At 38.6% G+C, this 15,779-nt stretch overlaps 2 protein-coding genes across 4 annotated transcripts; one reads left to right on the forward strand and one right to left on the reverse strand.

Annotated features, from left to right (window-relative positions):
- Positions 1-5,827: 5,827 nt before the first annotated feature.
- Positions 5,828-11,780, reverse strand: LOC119066189. Of its 3 annotated transcripts, none has more exons than XM_037168502.1 (10): positions 11,599-11,780; positions 11,247-11,460; positions 8,783-10,330; positions 7,839-8,665; positions 7,247-7,767; positions 6,901-7,179; positions 6,664-6,823; positions 6,523-6,594; positions 6,380-6,453; positions 5,828-6,317 (listed from the first exon to the last, which is right to left on the reverse strand). In XM_037168502.1, exons 2-10 carry the CDS (start codon positions 11,437-11,439, stop codon positions 6,230-6,232), a joined length of 3,762 nt encoding a protein of 1,253 aa, XP_037024397.1. In that variant the 5' UTR covers positions 11,440-11,460; positions 11,599-11,780; the 3' UTR covers positions 5,828-6,229. The 3 variants fall into 3 exon arrangements, with proteins under 3 accessions (XP_037024397.1, XP_037024395.1, XP_037024396.1); XM_037168500.1 differs by having other exon boundaries at positions 6,664-6,841; XM_037168501.1 differs by lacking the exon at positions 11,599-11,780 and having other exon boundaries at positions 6,664-6,841; positions 11,247-11,582.
- Positions 11,781-13,775: 1,995 nt separating this feature from the next.
- Positions 13,776-14,880, forward strand: LOC119066200 (40S ribosomal protein S12). Its single transcript, XM_037168520.1, has 5 exons — positions 13,776-13,826; positions 14,193-14,228; positions 14,297-14,431; positions 14,503-14,707; positions 14,774-14,880. Exons 2-5 carry the CDS (start codon positions 14,212-14,214, stop codon positions 14,834-14,836), a joined length of 420 nt encoding a protein of 139 aa, XP_037024415.1. The 5' UTR covers positions 13,776-13,826; positions 14,193-14,211; the 3' UTR covers positions 14,837-14,880.
- Positions 14,881-15,779: the final 899 nt, after the last annotated feature.

A 15,779-nucleotide genomic window follows, 5' to 3' on the forward strand; every position in this document is an offset into this window, starting at 1 on the left:
TAATACGTATCATAAACCCATATTTAAACTAACTCTCACACAATCTACACTATTAAAGATTTCAAAGCTATTTCCTTGGTTCTGATGTCTTCTACACCAAACTCCGGGCGACGTTTGATCAGTTCATGCGAACTGAAAATGACGAATAATACAGATTAACAGACATGGACGATCGCTGATACTGGTACAGTCAAAGCACTGATACTGGTACAGTACATCATCATTACCTGATTGCCGAATCTTGCTTGAAACCTGCTGCTTCACTTAATTGACACGAAGAGTCCGATGTAAATATACCATGCACAAGCTTTATGTTAGACTGGCGGCAAAAATCAATTCTACGAGTCAAAGGAATTGTTTTTAAAAAATGCCGAAAGGATTTGCAAAAAAATAACCAACTCAGTTTCAAAGAAATATGATCCGATTTTGCGTCCTCTAAATCTTTTATCGACTGCCAGATTATGTAGATATAAGTACTCTGATATACCATACGAGTGGAACACATTGAATTGGTTTGTCAGCACTAGAGATGAGCGGGCCGACGTTTTTTCAATACCCGACCCGACCCGGCCCGATCCAATTTTTTGAACCCGAGCCCGACCCGACCCGAGACTTTTCTCTTCGCGGCCCGACCCAACCCGACCCGAAAAAATAATCGGCCCGACGTGACCCGACCTTTTTTTACTGTAAGAAATTTAATGAAAAATCATTTTCTACGCATAAAAGCTTTGCAATAATCTTATACGCGAAGTAAAATAATAAAATAAGTTAGTGTTTCATGCTTTATAGGCTTTTATTGGCTTACTTTAAATTTGTATTTCTAAGTCGGGCCGGCCCGAATTTTTGTTTTCAAAGCCCGACCCGACCCGGCCCGAATGAATTTTCAAAACCCGGACCCGAACCCGATCGGGCCGGGTCGGGTCGGGTCGGGCCGATGTATTTCGGGCGGCCCGCTCATCTCTAGTCAGCACAGAATCGACATCGTACATTCTCTTTGTTTTTGGACTCTGACACTGGAAACCGACAGTCTGAGTAATTGGAATCGTACTCATTTTCCGAACACGATGCACTTACACGTTCATAGGCTTCTTTACCAAAACGGTCGTCTTTGGTAATAACGTAACTAGTGCTGACGCCAACGATCTCATCAGAACTATCTCGAAAACAAACAAAAGAAGATTTTTGTTGCAATACCGATCGACAAACCATTCCATAATCGGCCACATATTGTTTGTCGTTGCACGCACCTGTTACAGCGAAAGTAATCTCTAATGTAGCTAAACGTCTTAAATGTCTTGGGCATAAATTACAGAATTTTTCTCGCAATCTAGGCCTTCAGCATGAAAAGTGTTATACGCATCTGTTGTGGACGGTTTATATTAGGCACTTTCGCTTGTCGCCCTCACTTCGTTCGGGCTACAACTCGCGAAATTGCCTAAAATATACCGTCCACAACAGATACTTAAATAACTATTACTTTTACGTTTCCGACGGGCCGGACGGGCCTTACAAAGAAAATAAACTACATTTTGAGCATTCATATTTCGACTAGTTGGAGTATAGCCCTTTTTGGCGTACACTAGAAAATTCCCTTCCGTCAAAATTAAAATGTCCAAACAAAGCCTTGGTATATTATAACCTAATACTTGCGCCACTGGTTCATCCTTTAAATAAAATTCTTCCAAGTGCTTGATGGCATCATCAAACCTAGACTCAGTTAAGTCTTCTATACGATACTCAACTAATTTGTCTCTATCCACATCACGTCCAACAAACGTACGCCAAATTTTTGGATAGTCTGCTGTGATGGGCCTCGTCCAATTCAGTTTTATAAATTTACTAGCCATAATTTGAAACGGAACGGAATATTTTTTCTCTAAAGTTAATTTTGATAATCTGTGATCAGCTCAAGTGCTACAAATAAACTGAAGTTGCATTGCCATCATAACTCACTCAATCATGCGCTCACGACGAATATGATAAGATTAGAAGTTTGTTCAACCAAATATTGCTCTTCCAATATTTGGATGTCGAATATAACATTGCAATCTTCTGCATATCATCAATTTTCAATTTTGTGGCTGATAACCATTTAACAAAATCGAGATAAAGTGTTCAATATGTGAATTGCATTGCTTAGATGTTTCTGAGTTTAGAATATCTCTACTCTCTATTGCACAATGGCTCAATAACAAGTGTTTTTCGTTTCCGGCTTGGGACAGAAACACATCATGCGCGCAAAACACCCATTTAGGAGTCCTCGCTCTTTTCATACTGAAATTTCACCAGGTACACGAAACGTACAAGGTCGTGTGGGGTGTCATTAGATAGGTAATTGCATGTACTTCCGGGACAAATAGGGTTATTGGGCTTAAGATTCATCAACTTGAGATTTGTGCAGTTGAAGTTTTCAACCGAAAAAGACTGCAAACTTACACTGTTCTTACAGAAATTTCTCGAGCTACACGAAACGTACATGGTCGTGTGGGGTGTCATAAGAAAGGTAATTGCATGTATTTTCGGGGTAAACGCGGTCTTATGGGGGTTTGGAAGCATATTCGATGAACTATGAGAATTTGAAGTGTTGAAGATATTTCCTCGAAGATGCTTCCAAGCTCCCATGAGACCTTAGCTGCCCTGAAAGTAAATAAAATTACCTTTCTAGTGACACCCCAGACGACCTTGCACGTTTCGTGTACATGTAAAAATTTCAGTCCTATTAGTCACAGAAGCGTCGGCATTTTTAAGTGGCTTTGGCTTGTAGGGTCGAATATCTTTCTAGGCGCATTTAAAAAATTCCGAAACCAAAAGTCCAAAATCAGGTTTCAGGTCAATTCTGGTCAGGTCAAAATTCATTACACGAGATTCAGGTTTTTTCGCGATAATTTCCAGACCTTTTATCCTCATTGAACGGTAGATCTACTTTGAGTTATTCGTGGGCCATAGAATATGTGAGGGTGTGTTGAAGCGGCGAGTTTAGAATACCTACATTTGTAAGTAAAAAAAAAACTTTCTTTTCTGAACGTACTACGTGTATTATAAAATAATAATGAAGGTACAGTCTACTTCCATTCGCCTTTACAGTTCACCATCGCTCAGACGAACTTTTTCGATTTTTTTCACATAAAATGGATATTCCTTTTCGAATTGACTTTCCTCTACTGAACTGGCACTTTTCAGCAACACTAAGCCGATCTGTTCTTCAACAACCGACTCATCGTTCGGTCGTACATAAATGGTCAGTGATTTTTGCACCCGAGTCTCTATTTCACTAACATATTGACTTCGAAAATGTTGAAGAGCATTCGGTGTGAGTGGAGAATACAAAATGATTCGGTTCAAGTATGGCGATTGTTGAATGAACGCTCGGATCACCTTGAACATAGCTGCGTAGGGTAGAAATCGATTAACTGAAAGCTGTTCAACCGTATTCGTTGGAAATTCACGTAAAGTCTTCTCATAGAAACTGTCTATGTTTTCCGTTGTTTCGAAGGCCATAGTCAACTTTACAGTTTTTAAATTCTCCATGGCATGCAAAATGGAAAATAGTTGCACCACATCGCTTGACCTCTTCAGTGTAACACTGTAGCCCGACGCACGGAGTATGGAATCGTATTTTGGTATTTCATTCAAATCCAAGCTCATGTCGATGAATTCGAGGTGATGTCGTTTGATCTTTTGCTGCTCGTACAGTTGTACTACTTCACCGTTTACATCATTTAAATCACTTTGATTGAATGTTAAATACAGGTCATCAATGAATCCACCACTAGACGCAAAGGCATTTTTGATTTCGTCAGAGATCGCTTGGACTTTATTGTTACCTGAATCTAATTTCAGATAGAGCTGGCTCATTGTTGGATTGGGTTGGTTGGCTGTTTGAGAAAATGTAACTGGGGCAATTATTAACAAAAAGCAAAAATATGAAAATCCTTTCATTTATGAATATTCTGTATGCGTTTTCCAGTGAAGTAAAATTTCCATCCGGAAAAACTGTGAAAATATTGTGAAATTGTCATTTACAGTTTGAGAGAGAGGGAGCAGTAACGAACCTTTAAAATGAGCTGCCGTTTTGCGGGAAAACCAATCGTCAAATGACTGATTATTCAAATTTGATCTTCACTGTAAATTATGCAGTCAATGAGAGAGGATTTTTGTAATAATAGAGTTAGACTACAGTTCCTTCTGTCAGGAAGGAACTCCCAATTACATTAGTCAGTGATGAATATTGCTTTTATTTATTTCTTGATTTTAATTTAACGTCTACTTAACAAAGCCGACCTATCACAGTTCAACATTAATTCTCGTCTTGCACATCACATCAACAGTTAATTCTGACATCACGTCTCGACAATATAGTTCAATTCAAAATCTTAAATTTACCTCAGTCCTCAACTTCGTTTCGTCAATCAATCAGAAAAGTTCTTCATTTCCCTTTTCACTCCTCACTTATACAATCCAAAACAAAGAGTCCTATCATCAATTCTTCTAAAATATTTACACAACAATATTACAGTTTCGTATCACATTTCTATCAAATTATGAAACACTTGCATTACCTCCTGTTTAAAGCTTGTAAATGGTAATGTGGGATCAGTGCAGCCCGATTTTCAATGAGTTTACTCCTGGGGAGCTGCGGGAATGGACCAAGAAAACCACCTTTACACCGAAATATATTTTATTCCTTCAACTTGAATTTTACCGGAGAATCACCAGTGCAGCTGAACGTAAAAAGTATTTTATTCTAATGTGGTGCTCCTCTTTCATAAAGAAGAAAGTGTAGTATTGAAAGACTATTCTTGTAACAGAGCTATATTTGAATGTCTTAGACTTTCACTGACTTAATTAAGGCATTCAAATATATAGCTTTGGTACAAAAATGGTCTTTGAACATTAAAAATTCTTTTGGATGAATGTGGAGCACATACAAATAAAGTTCCTTTCACGTGCAGCTCGACTGGAAATTCACCAGTAAACTTCAAATTGAAGAATAAATTACGAAAATATAAAAAAATGGTGGTTTTCTTGGTCTGTTCCCGCAACTTCCCATTGAATCCTCGTTAGACTTACCAAAGAGTCATACATCATATTGCCACGAATTTGATTGAGTCAAAAATCTTACAAAGCAGTGAAGCAATGCTTCACTTATTTGGAAAGAAAAGTCCTCAATTTGCATCGGAGAACACCTGTACGATTTCTGACCCATCTAGTAATACGTACCTAAAAATACTATGACCTCAGATCCTATAGGTTGGACATTCACAATGGTTATGTTGATCAAAATTCACCTTTCAGATAATCTTCGTCTTCTTTATATCGAAAAGATTAAAAGATCTAAGAGAGGGCCACGTCATCTGTTGTTGGTGATATGCTTACCCGTTCCAAAGAAAGCGATGGCGATCGGTGAAAGACTTTTCTCTGAACCAAATATGACTACCTTGCTTCAGCTGTTTTTCAGATGGCTCACTCATACAAACAGAACGGATCATACGTCTTTATACGGTTTTACCACTACCGTGCGTTTGACTCATATGAAGATGTATGATTGAACACTTTTGTTTGTATGACTGGACCAGCTGGAAAACAGCTGAAGCAAATTCGTGTATGAATTTCACTGACGTCGACTGTAGATTTTGAGTGGCTGTATTTCACATGCATGCTGAAATATTCGATTGAGTACAGAAGTGAATTTACTTAACTTTCTTTCATAGACGACATGTCGCGACACATGAGCTGAGCAAGCATCATCAGCATGATTTTACTGTATGAAATCGCATCAGCGCATTAAGGGAATATTGGAAGGATAAAAAAATAAAAAAAACTTTAGTTGCAATTGTATGCGTAACCGAATCGTTTATTATGTACAAAAACGTTTTGAAACAATCGAATATAAAAATACCACGGGAGCTGTTCATTATTTTTTATTTGATTTTTTTTTTTGGATGTTTCGCCATCCGTATCTTTAAAAATTACACTCGAGACATTTTCACTGCATCGATGAAGTTTATTTTCTTCTTCTTCACTGTTCACAAACTTATTTGTCATTTTCACTTAAATTCTTTTTAGAGACGGGCTTTTTTTGTTGCCACCTAGGATCTAATGTGTAAATAATTTCGTTAAATTTTCACTTACCCTCACAGAATTGGGCGCGCAATTTCACATGTGAAAACGGAGGATTAAATGGGGGATGGGGATGATGATATCGATATTTTATGTAATTCGCGATTTATCATGATAAATGTTGATAAGTGCATTCTTTATCTTCGCACTGTCCCAACAGTTGAAATGGACAAACAATTGAATCAGGATTAGTGATACTGTGCGGGAAGAGAAAAATAAAAATTTTAAAATGGAAACGACAGTCGATGTGTTCGTTTACCCGATATTTCCCATATGATCAAGGGGTGACTTGTAATTCGCCATGGAGTTGGGCGCTGGAATGTTGTCGCATGTCTGAAACGTTTTCGATGCAGCACACAAAAACATTATACCAAGCTAACATGCAGCCGATGGAATACTTACACCGTTAATTGATGGTGGAACGTCGTCTGGTCTTTTGGATGGTATCGTAGAAGCGGCAGTCGTGACAGGGGTCTTGTAACACAAACAAACGTTTTCCAGATGCTTGCAGATTATTCGAAAAAAATGAGAAATTTAACTTACGTCTTCGCACACAAGTTCCGTTTCCAAGAATTTTCCGTCGGTGCTGATGGGTGCTTTCAATCCATTGACGACCGGTTTCCTCATGTTCCGCAGCAGTTTGGTTTCCGACGATAACGATCTTACTTTCTGCGCAATGTCTGCCTTCGGGTCGCCGGGAATCCTTACACAAAATTGCGTCCTATTACTCTTTAAAACTCTTACAGTGAGTTCAGTGCAAACCAAACGAACGATACTCACTTGTAATCAGCTCCGACAATTTTATTGCCAACGTAGCAACACTTTTTGTGCAACTGCATCGATTGGCTTCGCTTTTTCATAATATTCTTGTGCGACGATGATATGACCGGATAAAGCTTCGATACGGACACCTTCTGTTTGACCAGCTGATTTTTCAGTTCGTGAACTCGGGCTTCCAGTTCTTCTATTTCGGACTCGATCTGGAACTGTTTCTCTTTCTCTTGACGTGCCTGATTCACCAACTGCGACATATTATTTAGATCGACGAGATATAAGTCACTGGAATGGAATCGAAAACGGATTTATAATGGGTGAGACTTGAAGCACTCTAAGGCATAATATTCACCTGTAACTCATGTATTCCGCTTCGGATTTCTGCAATATTTCCTGTTTATCGTGCGCGGATAATGCTGAGAAATTCTGCATCAACAGCGACTTGTCTGTCTCCTTGGCTTCAGTTGGAACCGATTTTGGTTGCTCAACATCCATTACTGGTACATTTGAGTTGTTGCATTTAGTCCCGCTAACAACAGTTGTGGTAGGCGTGCGAGTCACATTGCTGCTTTCTACAGGAATGGGTGGATCAACACTTCGAAGTGAGACCACATCTTCCCTTTGCTTGTCCTTCAGTGAGCTAATGTCATTGCCGTTTAATGGTGCAATCGGCTCAATCGGTACTACTGACTTTGGTTTATGGTTGAACAAGTCGTTCGCAATTGTGATGGAGATGTTGCTGCTTGGTTTCGGCTTCGAAGCAGCAATTTTCGACTTTGTAAGTTTCAGCTGTTTCTGCTTTTCGAGCAGAGCCATACGGCTGATTAGTTTACGATATTCTAGCTGAGAGGAAGGCGGTAAATGGCTGACCAACTGTAAAATAAGAGAAAACAAACTTTTTACGTTGACCTGGTCAACAACAACACAAATTTCAGTTGACGTACCGACGGAGACTTTTTTATGGGTTTCGTTTCCTGCTTAGTTTGTTCAACCCTTGTTCGAGCACTCTTCAAATATTCGTCCAATTTTCGTTGAAAGTGGTCATCCTTTGGTGGAACGGTATCGGACGACTTGTTGTCAGCTAAGTTGGCAGGCGATGCAGGTGAATAAGTGTAACTGGCCGGGCTGGCAACACCAGAATACGATTTACAGTTCAGTGTAGTTTCCACATTCTCTTGTCCTAATCCGAAATCATCCGAATCCGTATCAGAGTTGTTCAATTGAATGATCAACTTCTTAACTGGTTTCTCGACTGGCGTTGTTATCACTCTGCTCACTTTGACATTATGCACATTGTTTACTACTTTGGGTTTCTTTGCAACTGGTGGTTTCTCGTCAGAAGCGCGCTTCGATGCAACAGCGACCTTCCGTAGCTGTTGGTTTTCTTTTTGGTTTAACGATAAATGTGGTTCAGCGATCACTTTCTTTTGAGCAACAGCTTTCAGCGATCGAATCGCAGTATCAGTTTTGTCGAGCGAAGTTGTTTCGATCTTATTGGATATAACCAGTGGAACAGCTGCTAAGTCTTTCGTTTTAGTTTCCACAGCGGCATTGTTACTGGTAACATTTTTCAGCACATCGTTTATCTTAGCGGTCGGTTCCAAGGATTTTTTCGCGGTTCCAGGAGGTTCACTTGACGTAACTTTTTTCGGCGCATCGTTTGCCTTAGCAATCGGTTCACCGGTTTTTTTCACGATTACAGTAGGTTCGCTTGTGGTACCATTGTTCAGCATATCGCCATCCTTAGTGCTCGGTTCACAGGTCTTTTTCAAGTTGACAGTAGGTTCGCTTTTGGTAACATTGTTCAGCATATCGCAATCCTTAGCACTCGGTTCACAGGGCTTTTTCACAATTACAGTAGGTTCGCTTGTGGCTTTTGGCTTTTGTACGATTGGAGTAGGTTCGTTTGACATGCTTTTCAGCGTAAAAATTCCACCGTTCAGTTTCTGTGCAATATTTTTGAGTTCGATGATCTCTGCTTGCGTCGTTTTAAATTTGATTTCACCGGCTGGAATTTCTTTGGCAGTTTCGGAGATAAGTTTTTGGGGTTGATGAATCCGACATACGTCCACCTTTGCGTCGCCTTCAACATTTTGTTTATCTTTTTCGCTTAAGATTCGCTTCAGAGCCGTTTTTAGGTTGGACGTAATTTGAGGCATGCTCATTTCCATGGGCTTGGGCATGCTCATTTCCATTGGCATAGGAACTTGTACCGAGAATTTTTGTGCGAATGGATTTGGCAAAAGATGTTTTCGTTTTCCTATCGATGAAATTGCTTGTTTACGTAAGCGTTCCGTTTCTACTGACGTGTCACTAGTAGTCTTCTCCGAAGGCAGTGGATTTTCTTCGATTGATGTCTTTTTGGTTGAGGTGTTTGATGTCGTTTTCTTTTTAGCAGTTAAGGTGGCTAAAAGAGACGCACGTAATGCTTCCTCGTCGTCTTCGTCTTCTTCCTGTAGTTTCCGTTGTTCCACGGAATCAAAAGATAATTTGATCCGATCGGCGTCTTCAGGTACTTTGGCGTTGATTAGGCTTATTTCATCAGGTACAGGTAAAATTATAGATTGTGGTACGTCTTTCACGGTAACATCTGTTGTTCGTGCAGCTAACGTTGGAAGTACTTCCTGTTGAGTATTTAAGAGTATCTGACTTTCATCGTCAGATTCTAGTTCCATGTCGATCGGTTGAAGGCAACCATCCTGATTTGTAGGCGACACAGGCGGACTGATTTCCATATTGTCCAATTCATCTTTGGGTTTCGAATTGACGATAGCCTTCTCAACATCAACATCGTCCGTTGGTGAATACGGCTGCGTTTCGATAATCTTCCGTTTTTTCCTCGCTTCGGCTTTTTTGAGTATCGCAGACTTTAAAGCAATTAACCGCAACTCTTGTTCGGTCAAACCAGCCTCAGTATCCTCCTCCAGAACGGTGGCTTTCTTCTTGGGTGCAATTTCTTCGATATTGATTTTGTTCAGCAATTTCATTATCTCCATACTCGTTGATATGTCTTCGTCGCCGACATCTTCTTTCTCCTTGATAAAATCCTCAACAGTCTGGGACACACCGATCAATTTTCGCTTCAGTGTGGTCGAGTTAGTGGAAGAAATGTTTCGTTTCAGTGCAGCTTGCAATTTGTTGCGCTCGTTTGTTGTGTATTGAAATTCGTCGTCCGACGAACTATCGCTATTAACTCTTGACCGGTTCGGTTGTGATGGTTTTTTACGCCTGTCCGATTTGTACGGTTTGTAACGTTTGGACTTTTTGCACTCATGTCGGTTCGCTTTCCGTCGTTTGTTATGGCTACTCTTTCTTCGCGAGGAAGTATAACTGGAGTATTCGTATTTGGACGGTTGTCTAAAGTAGCTCTCATCATCGTCACCACCGTCATCATCATCAACCAAATCAATGAAATTACTTGACCCACAACCTAAACCTTATTTTCGAAAATGATTTTGTTAGCAGGTGTAGGATATGGAGGTACTGGGAAAAACATTCTAATTCGGGATGGCTTGTTCAATACACGTTTGGGAAAGTCGGAATTATTGGCAAAATATTTGTCTGGCATCAATTGAAGTTAGTAAAAGGAAAAGCGAAACTCAAATTACTTCCGAACCGAATGTATAAACTATCAAGACGTGCATGCAACAACCGAGAAATGGAACGGTCGCCTAATTTAATTCCACTTTATCTTGTTTTGGCACAAAATTGGAAAATCTTCAAAGTCCAACAGTTCACCAGATGAAGGACCAGTAAAAATCAGTCAAAATTTGGATTGGAAAAAATCTGAAAAATGTAAATTTGAGTGGAGTCTGCCTGGATATTCATTATCAAAATCAGTGGATAATGTCAAGGTCTTGAAATAGCCTAAATAAGTCAGATTTTTAGGATTGCCTTGCTTAATGAACGTAATATACCAGCGCTCACCAAACTTTCTGCTTACTAAAATAATCCATTTTGCAGTGATGTTGAGAGAATTGAGAGTTTACTCAAAATCATTGAAAGAAGCCAGAGAAAAAAGTCAATGAGTTCAATGTTCAATGTCAGCTTATCAGTAAGCTTCAATTAATACATAACCAAATGCTATCACAAGTATAACTATATAATGCAATAAAAAGGTTAAACATCGATTCGACACTGTGCTCAAGTTAAATATTTGGACGAAATCGGCGTAACAACGCTCTAGTCCAGATGCCGAATTTGTTTCTTCTTCTCAATCTAATCTAACGTACCATACACGGTATTTCTATCTGGCGCTAAACGTTGAAATTTCAACGATTTATCAGTAAGATAGTAGGAACAATTTAATTCGCCAGCAAGCAGAGCCGATATTTTGAAATGTGCACACTCACCATAATCATAAATTTTGGATATCGAAGCGATTTTTTCCAGTTCTGAATTTTTGGCCTCTAACTCTAGGATCCTTTTACGAAGATCATCTTCATCTTCTTCAATAACAACTTCATCATCGGAAGAAATAATATTTTCATAAAAATCATCGTCATTCAAATCCACGATTTCGCCTTCTTCGCGTTCATCATCCATCGCAGGACAGCCGGAGGGGATCTTTCAATTAGAAAAGGATTGTATCAAACAAATACAAAACAAAATTGGCACTTCGGAATATCAATTTCTTTGTATAAAAGAACAAGAAAAAATTAAATGGCGAACTGCAATCGTTGCCTATTATATTCGGAGACGTACCACACGTTTTATGCTTTATCAGCTATTATCGCGGTAAACTAAACTAAATGCACAGCGCAGCAAAATAACATTTGAAATAATTGAAAATAATTTTTCTTTAAGAATTAAAGTGTAATGATCAACAATTTGAGTGTACGTAATGGCACAATCGAAAATATATACACTCCATCTCCATCATGACTTTCGAAGTTTAGAAACCATTTAATTCCCTAAACGATTCGATACGTTTCATGTCTGCTGCTAATATGGCTAAGATCTAAAGGATCCAAAGGTAGAGATGTGCAATGAATGTACATACCAGGTTTGAGCGATTCTTCAAAATCTGTCGATCTTGAACGCGCACTCATTATTTTTGTCAAAATAATATGAAAATGGGTACGTTAGAATCCGTTTTTAAAATCGATATTTCCTCGGAGGTGACATTAGACAGTCACAGTCCATCAAAAATGATGTTCGGTCCACAAGTTGCAAAATGCGTCCAAAGTTAATAATTTATATTTTATTGGAACACAAACTATGCGCTATTGGTACCTACTTAAGGCGAGCACACAGTTTGTGAAAAATGGCTGAAAATACGACACTCTGCAAAATGATTGAAAAATTGCGGCGCGTAGTTTTGAATGTGAGAATTAAAGTTTCTGCTTCATGTGATTAATTGATAATTTATTAGTTAAAATTCAATATTTCGCACTCCAGAACGAAAAGGGAATAATTTCAACTAAAAACTAATCAATAAATCCGAGGAAAAACCACTCTTTTTTTTGGTGGGATTAACATGATTAACCAGTGATTAACATGATGACGAATTGGTGATTTACCAGCATTTCACCGGGGGAATAGTCGCAAAACTACAAATAAACGTGAAATATAGCGGTTAATCAATGTTAATCACCGATTAACCGTTTGGATTCACAAAACTTATGTTTCTGATTAACAGATTAACTGATCGACCATGTTAATCACAAAATCGTGGTTTTCCCCTCGAATAAATAACATAAAACAGAAACTTTGATTTACACATTGACATTTTTCAATCAATTTGCAGAGTGTCAATTTTTCAGTCATTTTTCAACCAGTTTTCACGAACTGTCTACTCATCCCTGTGTACCAATAGGGTTGAGTTTGGATCCTAAAAAAATGTAAATTGTTAACTTTGGACTTAAACACATTTTCACGCATTTTGCAACTTGTGGTACGAACACCATTTTTTCCAATTTTAAGCAATTTTGCAAGGTAACCCTTACGATATGACTATTTCATGGTTTGAGCATAAATTTCAGAATTTTTCTTGTAATTTAGGCCCTTGGTATGAAAAATTGTATACGCATCTGTTCTGGACGGTTGATTTTATGTACTTTCGCTTGTCACCCTCAACTAAGAAATTCTGAAATTTATGCCAGTCGCCTGCGGACTCACCTCAATGTAACTATACATACGTGCATTGCTCAACCTAACCTCAAATTGACATATGTAGTTTCAAAATAAGGGAGGCATAGTTACAAATACAAATGCCTTGGGTATAAATTTCAGAATTTTTGTATAGGTTTGTTCCAAGTAACTGTAAACACGAACTTTGACAACCCGAACAACGACAATTTCATCCATAGCAACGTCGCTTACGTGATATTTCATACAAATCGACCAACGTCGCCTACGCGATTTACACAGAGGTATTATTGAGGTTATGGTTATATGGATGAAATTTGACAATTCATATGGCCTTGGAACAAACCTATTAAGTGCCTCAACATGAAAGGTTGTATACTCATCTGTCCCATTTTATAATGGAAGATACAAATACACCAGGGCTATTCCTTTCATTTTATTTATACTCGATATACGCTCGTATATCCAGCATATCGAGTATAATTGAATATATTGCGTATGAATCGCATATCTTTGACAACTCACCTAAAAAATCATTCAGGTGAGCGTGATATCAGGAGTCCGGTAACGCAATTAGTTTTTCAATAACACAAATCGAAGATATTCGATTATTGGATTATGTTCGATATGCTGGATATAAGAGCGTATATCGAGTATAAATAAAATGAAGGGAACAGCCATACTGAATCGTTCAAATTTTGGTGCCAAAGGTGCCAACCACCTTGCGTATTGAATGTTCTCGAAATGACAGAATGAATGTGTTTAATTCCTTCGTTCTCCTCTGTTTAAAACTGTCACTCTTGGTTGACTCTTTCTTTTACTTTCCGGTTGTCATCGTATAGGTACGCTAAAAAATTCGATCCGCGTAAATTTGTAAATTATTTATCAAAAACAAGTGGAAACATCACAGATTTACGTAATATTTACAGTAAATCCTTTCTGAATGGACTGTGACTAAAAAAAGTCTTGGAAATCGTTAAAAATAGTTAGATTTCTACGATCAACGGAATGGGGCCACGTGTTTTACATTTAAGATTTGTCAATTTTCCTTAGACTTCACCTATTTTCACAAAAATATTGCGTAAAAAAAGTGATGTTTAGTCATTCATTGCAAACTGTGACCAGTTCCAATTGTTTTTGATAAAGGTTCCTAAAAACTGAGGTTATGTTCCAAAATATCTAAATTTGGTGTTTCTCCTTTCTTTCAGTATAAAAGTTCGCACGAAAATGTCTGACATTGAAGTGTAAGTGAAGAATTACGATCCGAACTAACGAACTCTATCAACTAATCTGGTCAATTAATTCATTTCAGTGCCGCAGCTGCCCCAGTCGTTGATGTTGGTGGCAAGATGGACATCAACACTGCTCTTCAAGAAGTTTTGAAGAAATCTCTCATTGCTGACGGTTTGGTTCATGGTATACATCAGGCATGTAAAGCTTTGGACAAGTAAGTATAGCGCGGTGAGTCAAATAAATTCGATAATTCGATTAACATATGATTCGTTGTACGTGAATTAGACGTCAAGCTGTTCTGTGCATTTTGGCTGAAAGTTGCGATGAACCACAATACAAGAAACTGATCACCGCCCTTTGCAACGAACATCAAATTCCATTGATTCGAGTTGATTCCAACAAAAAGCTTGGTGAATGGTCAGGTCTCTGCAAAATCGACAAAGAAGGAAAGGCACGCAAAGTGTGCGGCTCATCCGTTGTGGTCATTAAGGTGAGCTAATCAACTATTGTAATGATGAGACAGGAATATCAATTCGGATTTTACCAACAATTTCAGGACTTCGGTGAAGAGACGCCAGCATTGGACGTCGTCAAGGATCATTTGAGACAGTCTAGTTAAACGCCAATATGTAACACTGTTTTGAATATATTGAGGAAAACCTACATTTGCTTTTCAATTGAAACGTGCAAACGTTAAAACAAACAAAAAAATTTTGCTAGAAAAAGGAGCACGACTGCTCCTTCCGATGAATTGTGAACACTTTTTTTTGAGTTCAATTCTAAAGAAAATCGAAAAGCAAGTTGGTTGACCAAGGATGTATATGAACGGTTGTTTAGGCTATGGTTGTGCGTTCGACGACAGTTGTAGCCATATCAAGTAAACAGCGTTCGAGTCCATCGTAAGTTAATCAGGAAGTCTTTGCTGCGCATTCGTTTTGAATATCGGAAAGTTAAAGTTTAGTGTTAGGCTCAACTAAGGGGAGGATTTTATAACTTTCTTGCTAGGCTCGTCATGCTTTCAGATGCCAAATTTTTGGAATTTGTTCTAATTCAATTTGTCGTGGCAGTGCCACTGCTGTTTTCATTATTTTACTCTATCTGACTTTCATTGTAGTTTTGCCAGTCAAATGCTCTTGAATTGGTGTACGAACAGGGCGTGTCGTTGTTATTCTTTCGAACGATTCGGTTACAGTAGACGTGAGTGAAATGTGGGCATGAATTTACGTCAGCTGTTTTTCAGCCGATCCACTCATACAAACGAAAGTGCTTGTACGGATGAAATATATGCAACGCGCGCATATAAAGACGTATGAGCAGTTTCGTTTGCATGAGTAGACCAGCTGAAACTTGACGCCTAAATTTCACAGACGTCCACTGTGGTTTTGTCTTCTGTAAATAATTCTATGGAAGAATTATGTGCAATGACCAAGCGAAACTGACATAAGCTGCTCGAAAACGTTTTTGTACTTCTGCTTATTTGGGTGGGATGGTTCAAGTAAGAGTCATGGTGACTTTAGGATTTTTTTTTAAAATGACAAAGCTCTTCTGACGTAGGGAATTTG

Source organism: Bradysia coprophila, chromosome IV (genome assembly GCF_014529535.1).
Source record: "Bradysia coprophila strain Holo2 chromosome IV, BU_Bcop_v1, whole genome shotgun sequence".
Classification (NCBI taxonomy): domain Eukaryota; kingdom Metazoa; phylum Arthropoda; class Insecta; order Diptera; family Sciaridae; genus Bradysia; species Bradysia coprophila.